Source organism: Amphiura filiformis, chromosome 16 (genome assembly GCF_039555335.1).
Source record: "Amphiura filiformis chromosome 16, Afil_fr2py, whole genome shotgun sequence".
NCBI classification, from domain to species: domain Eukaryota; kingdom Metazoa; phylum Echinodermata; class Ophiuroidea; order Amphilepidida; family Amphiuridae; genus Amphiura; species Amphiura filiformis.
In genome coordinates, this window is record NC_092643.1 from 4,282,613 (window position 1) to 4,294,227 (window position 11,615).

Genomic DNA, 11,615 nt, shown 5'->3' on the forward strand with positions numbered 1-11,615 from the left:
CTACGCTCGCAAATGGCTTTTGGCATTTTTTTGGAGGGGGTGCGAAGATATCGTTTTTCGTCACAAGTAAAGAAGGTAAAGAGCGAAGCTTACTAAACTTCAATTTCCTAATTCTCAACGAGAAACCCATTTTTTCTTTCCAGTATTGATATTTTGTATTTCAGGTGTATTTTTGATTGGTATTGTATGTCATAATAGGCAAGGATAATGTATCATCTTTCGGCCAATCCGTGTGAAAGATATGACAGTTCAAAATGTAAATATATGGTATGTGTTTTTTAATGTAGTGTGTGTTTTTTAATGTCATTAATGTTGTCAAAAAGAGGGATCTTGAATTGAATATCTAATTTAGTAGTGTTCTTTCCCTTTTAGACACTAGGTGATACTGATCTTGCTGAATGTGTCTACTGGAATTTTGATTTAAATAATGGAGTCGGCGAATGGTCAACAGAAGGTTGTCAGACGGACATAATGCAGAATAACCTTATTACGTGCTCATGTGATCATCTAACACATTTTGCCGTTTTAGTGGTAAGCAATTAAGCTAACTTTGAAATTAGATTTTATATAGCATGAATAGTTTTTGAATTTAGGTAAATCACAAATCATAAATGACTATATAGTTATGAATTCGGCAGACGGCCGAATCCGGATTCGGCTTTTGGTAAATTAATTTTACGCATGCATTACTTTTGAATTTGAGAATAAGGGATCAATGCTGTACAAAATAGAGGGCAGCATATCAATTTTTTAACGGAGATCAGATGAAAACAGCATAGTAAATATTCAAAAGAGGGCGGTATAGAGGGTTAGTTAACGGTGACTCGCAGTACGGCCAACGACGATATCTGTTAAAAAATCGATATGCTGCCCTCTATAGGTAAAGCATTGATCCCTTGTTCTCTAATTCAAAAGTAATCCATGTCTAAAATGAATTTACCACAAGCCGAATCCAGATTCTGACGTCTGCCGAATTCATAACGATAATGAGTACCACCTGTGTTGATAAAGAATGGAAAGAGTTGATCGAAAAGATTAAATTAAGTTTAACAAATTTGTCGATTTGAAATGCTAAAACCTTGATCATGTTGATAAGGACAACCAACGAACCTCTACGGTGGGTGAGGCTTATGTTATCTACAGAAGGTGTGAGTTATCCTTTATACACACATTACTTTTGTTCTGAAATCAACCAATTCAAACACAATTTGAAGGTGGTATTACACCCCCTGATAAATTTTTTGACTAATTTCTAAATTTGAACTTTTCTCAAAAAATGACTACACACTGGTAACAAAAGTTACGTATATTATAGGGACAAGGAATCCAATTACTTCACCGAAATTTCAGTGATTCAAGACAAGTGGTTCATGAGGTACATTCTAGCGGTACCTCTTTTCTTATCATAAATAATGTACCCCTTGCCTTGAGTCACTGAAATTCCTGTGTAGTAACTGGATTCCTTACCCCTATAATATACACAACTTTTGTTACCAGTGTGTTATTACTTTTTTGAGAAAAATGCAAAAATAGTCACAAATTTATCAAGGGGTGTAGCACACCCTTAAAAAAACATCTTTTGTACACAGTTCAATGGGATTTAAAAGGTAAAGTGGCAGTTGAAACTCTGGTGATAACACTTTTACAATGCATGATGGGAAGTACTTCAATCATCCTCGGATGAGGCATTATGAACTAACAGCGTGCGCTATCATCGTTTTCACCTTCAAACATAAAAACCGTCTCAAAAGTTTGGGTTTAAGTAATAGGAAATTGCTTTGCTAAAGGCACCATGACAACAATGCCTAGACAAATTTGGACGTCGATTTGACGTTGACGCAAACCTCAAACAAATCCGACCGTCATTCCAACCGTTAGAAAAAGTTGGAGGACATATCCCATTCACCCGTGTGTGGTGAATTGACTACGTAATAATCACACACTCAAGGGTATAGACCAACTGCACGTATCCACTCCTTTCAAAAGCCGTATCTTGCTAAACAAACGAATTTCAACCAAGCATTTCACTGTTTCGTAGTGAATCAAGGCCCGATGATGCCATTGACAATACATGTACCACACATAGCGGTGACATATACAGAATAATGTGGATGGCGGCGTGCTACCATTCATACTACAGTTCATTCATAAAAATATTAAACTCACTCGATAGTATCGACCATAAGGTATATTCGAGCCAAATTTGGACACCATCCATACAGGCCAATGGTGCTCCAATAGAGGTTATCCATTTACTCATGTGTGACTTCTAACAAAAGGCCTGGTTCCCGTAGTATTCTTCATTCAGAGCAATTCAATGCACGACCTCAGAGCTACCTGCATGACTTTGGCGGGCTATTTTGAAACAGTCATGGTTGCACATGCAGGTTCTTTTTTGGAAATTCCTAAAAAGGTATAGTAACCTCTATTGTATTGACTGTGGACGGCGAGATGTAAATAAGGTGATGGTGTCACAGCTCATTAGCGCTTGCCACTCGGTCTATGGCAACTTGTTGTAATGGTCATCACAATTTTAAAAGTTAAAGAAATGAAGCATAGACAAACTGGCATTATTATAAAGGAGAGAAAAAATCAGAACCGTTCGGATTCGAACCGGCGCGCACCCACAAATAAAATGTCGTCGAGTATACCACCACACGCCACAACAGCTCATGGCGGATCTGCAGGCGAATTGAACATGTAATGATTTTATTCTCTCGAAAATGTAATTTTTTTATAAATAGAGAGGGCGGCCTATCTGATGTGCCCTAGCAGGACATCAGTCAATATGAGACAATGCGAGGATCCAGAGGATACATGCCTGAGAAATATAATAATAATTAAAGAAATGAAGCTCAGACAAACTGGCATTATAATAAAGGAGAGAAAAAATCAGAACCGTTCGGATTTGAACCAGCGCGCACCCACTATTACATGTCGTTGAAACAATTTTAAAAGAGTAAATAATAGTATAGGCCCTACTCTCTATCCGTGTAATTTCCTATATAATGTAGATGATTTTGTTCACTTGTTTTGATAATTATTTAAATAACAACTCACTTATGTTAACTTTTACTTTTCATCCCATCACAATTCAAATACTCAGAGGATTGATGGACTTGTGACATCCTTTGTGCTAGATTATATCAGTAAAATAGGATGCTTCGTCTCAATCGCAGCACTCCTTATTAGTGTATTCACAATCGTGTATGTAGCGTAAGTATTGGTGTAAAACTGTTTGTTGTTGTTTTAAACTAAATTGCATAAAAAGTGATTTCAGTGGCAAGTGGCGACGGGAGCATTTAGGGGGACGAGCTAGCATATTATGTGCCCGTTGTAGATGGACATTTTAGCGCAATTACGAATATGGCAATTTTGCTCTATTTTAGCCCCAAGTATTTTTGGTTAAAATGTAGGATGCACAGAACAATTATTGCTTTTTCTTTACTTCTATAGGCCTAAAGATTTTAATGGGACATCTTTCTTTGAAAGAATTAGGATGTGTCACCCCCGTTTTCGCCGCCTATCATTCGTCACTTTTTCCGTAATATTGTACTTGTATGAAATTCTCTTACATACACGTATATTTTGTTTCTTTTACCACAGGGAACTGCGTAGATCACCTGTTTACAAAGTTGGGCTAAACCTCTGTTTATCTTTATTGGCACTCTATCTCACCTTTTACTTGGGAATCGAACAAACGCAGTACACTCTGGGTTGCATCATTATCACCGCGATTTTGCACTATCTACTATTGACTTCCATTTTCTGGACGGCAGCTGAAGGGATACTTATGATATATCACTTCGTATTAAAGCGTCCTATGCCAACTCTACCATGCGATATACCACATTTCATTTTGAAAGCATGTATCATTTGCTGGGGTATGTTTAAGCATAATTTATGAAATTATCATCTCTTCTATTATTAATATATAATATTATGAATTGATGAAATAGTATACAAATGCATCTCCGCGTTTTGAGTTTGAGACATGACCGAATCAACATATTTGACATTATAAATTTAAAGAGTGGCGTTATTAAAACGTTCAATACTGTATATATATACTATAATATAGTATAGCACAGAAATAAGTTCTGAATCGCGTGGAAGTTTTGTCATGAGCCTTCTTTACATGTATCATGAAATTGAATTGACAAAGTGAATCAAAATTTTGGACGTACTGACGATTATCAGTAATAACGTACAGCAATCATCATCATCATCATGCACAGATACTTCATTTACGGTTTGGTCACGTGATCAGTGGCGGCGCCATGATTTTTTTGGGGGGGGGGTGGGCATTGAAGGGGCAAAGTGAATTTCAGGGGGAGGAATCAACAAATGTTGCGTAAAGTTGCCGCAAAAAGTGGATTTTTTTGTTGTAATTTTGGGTTTTACTGGGGAAAGAGTTCTGACCGAGGGACCCCCCCTGCCTTGGCGCCGCTGCAAGCGATGGTAGTCGGCAAGAAAGAACTTTGTTTCACGGTGGAATCCCAGGCGTGCGATAGCAAGAAAAGGAGACCACACCCATCGGCTTTTTTTCTGGATCTAAAGTTTCGTCTGCATTTTTAATTCAGACATTTATTTTCTTGATCCACGAATTACTTTGTCAACATTGTGTAAATGCATTCTTACAAAGTGTATCGTGTTTTAATTTATTATACTGTATTATTTATTATTCATTTTCTATTATTGTTGTTGCTATGTAAGATGGAAAAGCATATGTGAATAAACTACTTTGAATTGAATTGAATTGAATTGAATTATTGTGGATCATTATTTTTCTTTAATTACAGGTCTTCCACTAATCATCATTGGTATCACACAAGTATTCATACACGTGTTGGATGGAGGGACGTCTTTGGAACATAAAGCACCGTTGTAAGTCATGAATAAGTTCCTTGTATTTTGCAATTTCTTGAAGTATACAGGTTGTAACACTAAAAATATACAATTTCGAAAATAGTATTAGGCAAACATGTCCCTTGATTGATTTTTACTTTGTCGTCAAGGTAATTTTTACTACTTCATAAGCTACTAAAAGTATTACCATCGAGCATTTAATAGCTCAATGGTAGTACAATGTCAATGAAGTAAAAGAAAAACATTGACGATCTTGGACGATAAACATGACAGTTTTTTTACTTGGTACAAACTTGATATGTGTGGACATGGCAAAAAGGTGGTCCAACTCGAGTGATTAAGTAAATCGGGCATATACTCCAGTCAAAGTGGGTTTTGACTCACCACTAATTGCAACAGAATTTTTTTCACTGCTATGAATGTCAGAGATGTCCCTGAACAGCATACAAAAAGTATACTAAAATATACTTGGTGGAAAGGTAGTTTTTGGCGGGAAAAGGTCATACAGGGGTCAAATTTCAAAATCGCTCCAATCATTTTAAAAACTATACCAAATTATTCCTCTAGTCATAAGGATTCAGAAAAATATAGTTTGCCATATCTGTGATGTACGGTTCTTGAGTTATAACCGAAAAGGTCAAAGGTCAAATGTTGGGTTCAACAGAGGTCAAAAAACTAAAATTGTCTGATTTTAACCAAAATGGTCTCAAATTGTTCGGCTTGCAAACATAATTCATTTAAAGAATATTTGCACTGTTTAGGTTGTTTATTACATGCGTAACATCGGAAACTAGGTCGGGGTCAATAGAGTTCAATGGTCAATGACCTCTTTTACCCTGCTACCTAGGTAACAAAACATCCAAGATATGGCAAACTATTCTTATTTTGGAGTGTTTTTAAAGGACGAACACATTGAGACCATTTTTTTTTTTTCGGAGCATTTTTTCGAAGTTGACCCACGTGGAGCCCAAAATTTGACCTTTGACCTTTTTGCTTATAACTTGAGAATGGTATATCACAGATATGACAAACTATACTTTTTCTGAATCCTTAAGACTAGAGGAATGCTTTGGTATAGTTTTTAAAAAGATTAAAGCAATTTTGAAATTTGACCCTGTATGGCAAAAAAAAAAAAAAAACTACCTTTCCACCAAGTATATTTTTGGTATGATGTTCAGGGGACATCCCTAAAATGTATAAAAGTGAAAAAATTCTGTTGCAATTAGTGGTGACTGACACCACTTATTTGTTTAGATTGACTGGACTAATAGCGTTTGAACCTGAACTAGTAAAAAACCAAGTAAAGTTTTTTTGTGCGTCAAGATAGTATTGATTCTGCAACATATCACATTTACGATATAACCCCCTTTTGCTTTTGAAAACCAAAAATGAAATAGCATAATCATGAAAGTAAATTTTACGCGATGCAAGCTTGATATGAGCTAAAATGTCACAAGTGGTCCGATTCATTTTGTGGACGATTTAGGCAATTGGGCATAGCGTTTGAGCCCGAACTATAGTAAAGAAACCAAGTGAATTGTTTTACTGCATATAACATTTTTGCCAGGACCGGAGGGCGAATATGGTATATTGTAGTTTGGCCTATCTCCGATGTACAGTTTTTGAGTTATATGCCTTTTTAAAGGTCAAATGTTCAATTTTGGCCTCCACCATTTTCCACAGGAGTAAATAAAAATGCGCCGATTTTGACCAAAGTAGTCTCAAATTGTTCCGCTTGGAAGAATATTTTAAACAAAGAATAGTTTACTATATTCAAGACCTTTATTGACTTGCTGTGCTGTCTCTTTTACTCTTTTTTGACTCTGTGTCCTTCTTTTGTGTACCAGCGTCCAAGGCACTTCACTGGTTGTTCCTAAATAGTTGTGATCTCCTCTCCACAAAGGCCGTGTGAAATGAAAGTCAGTCTGTTTTCCGCGTCTTAGTACAAGTACATAGAATTACTTCAACGGTCATCCATGATTTCTCTCTGCTAAGATTCCAGACATAATATCTCCTTCTACATTCAGCAGGGACAGAACTGGTTCAATGTACTAGAGCATACCATTCTCAACAACCTTCGAAGGAATTTCATAAGTCATCTTGCAGATTTTATATGGAACTCCATTTGGGCTTGGTGCAGAAGCTGATCTAGCTTTGGTGATGAACTTCTCAACTTCAGCAAGTTTTTGTTACAAGAGGTCAAACTTCACGCCTGGTAGAGTTGGCGTCACTAAACCTGTGATGTTAGGCATTGCTACCTGACGTTGTTGGTCCGAAGAAAATTCCTTCAAACATGTCAAATGATCTTCTAATTCGTCTGTGGGACACTGAGGTCTCCACTCTTACTTTGCTCAAATAGCCTCTTTGTGAAATGGTGAAGATTCGCAAAGAAGGATCTCCTAGACTGCTCTCTTTTTTCTTTTTCTTCTTTCTTGGTCTGCACGTCAGAGTGACATGAGCTTGGTTCTTGCTTGCTCTTGAAGTTGTTCCAGTCCTGGTTTTTCTTCTGGTCCAGCTTTATTACATCGATGCTTTCTTAATTCCTTCTCAGCTTACTGATCTCCTTCTGGCGCCCGTTAGGTGTTGGATCAGTTCACGCCAAGCTTTCTCATCCGCCACTTGACCTTCTCTTTCCCACATGTGTCAAGACTGGTAAGCAAATGTTCTCAGTACAGATCCAAATAAGTAAAATTAGGTACTCACTATAAATATTTCGATTCCTATCAGGAAGTTGTTATCGGCAATCTTTGTGACTGATCTTGATGACGTCACATGGGTTGCTTGCCGATTGATGATCTGATCGTAGATTTCGATCAAATCTGTACGCCCCCTCGTCCTTGTTCATGGTGGTGTTACCTCTGCTTCTAATCCAGATGGCCTCTTTGAGCCAACGGGTTGAGGTATGTGCGAGTGTAGCGTATAAACAGATTAATTGTTTAAATAACTTTTACATTTTTCATATTTTGATCTTACAGCTGCTTTTACAACTCACAGAAGATACTTATAAGTGCCGTGTTGGTTCCGATTGGACTAATACTTGTCTTCAATCTTGCCACGTTCCCGCTGATTGTATTTCATCTTCATGATAGACCAGTCAAAAGTACTCGTACACAAAACCAATCTCAGTTTGAAAACGCAATGGAACACTTGCGAATGCTGCTCGGTATAGGTCTGCTTTTAGGTGTTACCTGGGTGTCTGGATTTTTGGCAGTGAAGGAAGCTACAGAGATATTTCAGTATATTTTCTGTATATTGAATTCTCTGCTTGGGTTGATGATATTTGTGTTTTTCATTTTGCTCAATAAGCCAGCCCGTGCTCTTTGGGCCAGGGTGTGTTGCCCCTCTAAGAACAAACGAAGTACAATCACTTCTTCAACCACTCCTCCTCAGAATAGATCGGTTTCTATGGAGATGAGTGAGGTATCGCAAAGTCGTGAATAAACAAAGGGCATATTGACCTATTGGTCGTTGAAAATATTATGCATTACAAAATGCAGTTTGAAACTGAACTAGCCCCTAAATAGATCTATTTAAGGGATGGGGTATGAACGTTTGGACATTATTTATTGTGGGGCATAAGAGCACATCAGACATATCGAATTGTATTCTGAATACGAAGAATGTCCTTCTGATATCAAATAATTTTGATTTTTGAAATTCGCAATGTAATACACATTTTATGGCAAATGATTAAAATTGATATTTTTGATATTTAACAGTACTCGAAGTAAACTTTATAAATCTGATGATTTATACTTCAAGTGTATGTAGGTGGGATGAAAAGCCGACGATCAATTGAAAATTTTGACCTTTCGTATTGAAGATATGGATTTTTTTCCCCAAAACACCAAAAACAATTAGGTCTTTTTGGGAAAAAAATCCATATCTTCAATATGAAAGGTCAAAATTTTCAATTGATCGTCGGCTTTTCCTCCCAGCCCAGCTACATACACTTTAAGAATATATCATTAGATTGATAAAATTTACTTCGAGGACTGTTATATATCAAAATGTGAAAAATATCAAAATTTTAATAATTTGTCATAAAATTTGTATTATATCGTAAATTTCAAAAAATGAAAATTATTTGATATCAGAAAGACATTCTTCGTATTCAGAATGCAATTCGATATGCCTGATGTGCGTCAAAACGCTCATTCCAAATCCCTTAATACATTGCTCGAAAATAGTATCGTTACACTTGAAAAAGACGCCTTGATTTAAAAATAAAAAGAGTATTGAGCAAATAAATAATCTTGTTAAAAAAGTTACAAGCATTTTAATGGTAAAGGGTCGGATTTCAAACGTTGCGGAAGTCCCTTTACAAATAATTCTCAGTGCATAGATTATTGGATGATTGAGTATCCATAATATTTATACACGTCTTAAACGGTTTATATTTTGGGTTTTGGTTTAGGTCAAAATGTTTTAACATTAAATGTCGGGTTATATAAAGACCATGAAAACATTTTATCAAAGTTTTGTATGAAAACACACTACAACAACATTTGAAAAATGTTGTCAAAATGTTATTGTAAAATGTTTTCTTTTTTGCAAACATTTCTTGCCAAAACACAGAGTTTTAACTCATTTAAAAATAAGATAATGTTAGGATATTTTGCAACAAGCATGGCTAGTTATTTTTGAAAAAGTTTTAAATGTTTGAAAACGTTTTATACCCTTTATATAACCGTTATTTAAACGTTTTCTTTTAACCTTTTCTTTTAAAACTTTTTGCTTGCAAATAATGTTGCAATCGTTTTGTATTTATTGGGATATTGCCATCTTCAGTCTGATTACGTCTGATAGCTATTTCGTGTTATATTTATAAATATATTGCTATCTAACATGTCTAAAGTAGATATTATTTGTCTAATATTCATGTTGTATTTAAATTTGTGAATATGTTGCCATCTTCAGCAGATAGCATTATGTCTGATAGCTATGTTATGTTAAATTTGTGAATATATTGCTATCATCAGTAGATAGCATTGTGTCTGATAGCCATGCTGTGTTAAATTTGTGAATATGTCGCCATCTTCAGCAGATAGCATTATGTCTGATAGCTATGTTATGTTAAATTTGTGAATATATTCTATCTTCAGTAGATAGCACTATGTCTGATAGCTATGTTGTGTTAAATTTGTGAATATATTGCTATCTTCAGTAGATGGCATTATGTCTGATAGCCATGTCGTGTTATATTTGTGAATATATTGCTATAATCAGTAGATAGCAGTATGTCTGATAGCCATGCTGTGTTAAATTTGTGAATATATTGCCATCTTCAGTAGATAGCATTATATCTGATAGCCATGTTGTGTTAAATTTGTGAAAATATTGCTATCTTCAGTAGATAGTATGTCTAATATACATGATGTGTTTAATTTGTGATTGTTATTTTCAGTAGATAGCAATATGTCTGATAGCCATGTCGTGTTATATTTGTGAATATATTTCCATCTTCAGTAGATAGCATTATGTCTGATAGCTATGTTGTGTTAAATTTGTGAATATATTGCTATCTTCAGTAGATAGCATTATATCTGATAGCCATGTTGGGTTAAATTTGTGAATATATTGCCATCTTCAGTGGATAGCAATATCTGTTAGCTATGTTGTGTTAAATTTGTGAATATATTGCCATCTTCAGTAGATAGCATTATATCTGATAGCTATGTTGTGTTAATTTAACAATCAGCCTAATTTCTTTCATGAAGTTTTTTATAAAGCTTTTCATTTGCATTTTGAAAGCAATTACTCGGATTATATCGGATTTTCTCATCGTAATCTCTTTAAAAGCTTTTATTTATCAATGCTCGGTGGTTACACATAATAAAAGTTGGTGATAAAGAATACCTGAAGGACAGTCTTCTTGAATTAAAAAAAATCTTTTCATTAAAAAAAAGGGAAGGACTTATATCATGGAAGAAAGAGATAAGGAACCACAACGACTTCGATCGGCCAAGTTTTAATCCGCTTATCTATTGACGCATGAAAATGGTACTTCCTTTCATGTATAGTCCATTTACCGCGATCGCTGTTTGAGCTTTGATAGTTTGATTATTGTAGGAAATCTGAATAAGGGGAGCGGGGATGCGTAAAATAAACAAACTGTCCCAAGCTTTTCGCGCGGGATTGTCTGAGAGAAGCAAAAAAATAATCTATTAAAATCAATAAAATCGCCATAACTCTTGAACGCGTTGTTCGATTTCCATGATTTTTTCAGCGATGTTAAGAAATGGTACTATGAATTGTTTAATTAGCAAATTTATTATTTATTTTGAATATCAATATATTTTAACTGTCATAAACCCTAGAATATACGTATTTTACTGATCACCAATTATACATATGTTGCTCTTGACTGCGACAAAAATATATAAATCCCTATTTTCCACTATCGTAGGTGTCATATGAAATGTATAAGTATTAAAAAAGGCGGAAAGTGCCGAATTTAAAAGGAACAAAAATCTTCGACACTGCGAGTCGAACTCAAGACCTCAGAATCAGAACAAAATTGGCATATAGCTATGCCGTAGTATCACTAGAGGAAGTTTTGGATGAGAAAACGGACATTTTGATGAGAAACGGCCAAAATGGTGAGAATTTAAATTTTCTCATTCTTTTGGATGAGAAACTTCCTGGTGTGTGTGTCAATCATTATTGTCTTATTAAAACTGGTGAGAATTGCTAATCCCCGCTTAGCTCAAAGTAAACATTATTATTTTCTCATCCAAAAGAAT

General features: G+C 35.4%; 1 protein-coding gene across 1 annotated transcript in view; it reads left to right on the forward strand.

Moving 5' to 3' along the window:
- LOC140136456 (adhesion G-protein coupled receptor G6-like) overlaps positions 1 to 8,493 on the forward strand; it is a 30,478-nt gene extending 21,985 nt beyond the window's left edge. Inside the window, exons 11-15 of the mRNA XM_072158179.1 lie at positions 373 to 531; positions 3,107 to 3,216; positions 3,607 to 3,884; positions 4,803 to 4,887; positions 7,845 to 8,493. Coding sequence (XP_072014280.1) covers positions 373 to 531; positions 3,107 to 3,216; positions 3,607 to 3,884; positions 4,803 to 4,887; positions 7,845 to 8,310 — 1,098 coding nt within the window. The 3' untranslated portion in view covers positions 8,311 to 8,493. The remainder of the gene's footprint in view (positions 1 to 372; positions 532 to 3,106; positions 3,217 to 3,606; positions 3,885 to 4,802; positions 4,888 to 7,844) is intronic.
- Positions 8,494 to 11,615: the final 3,122 nt, after the last annotated feature.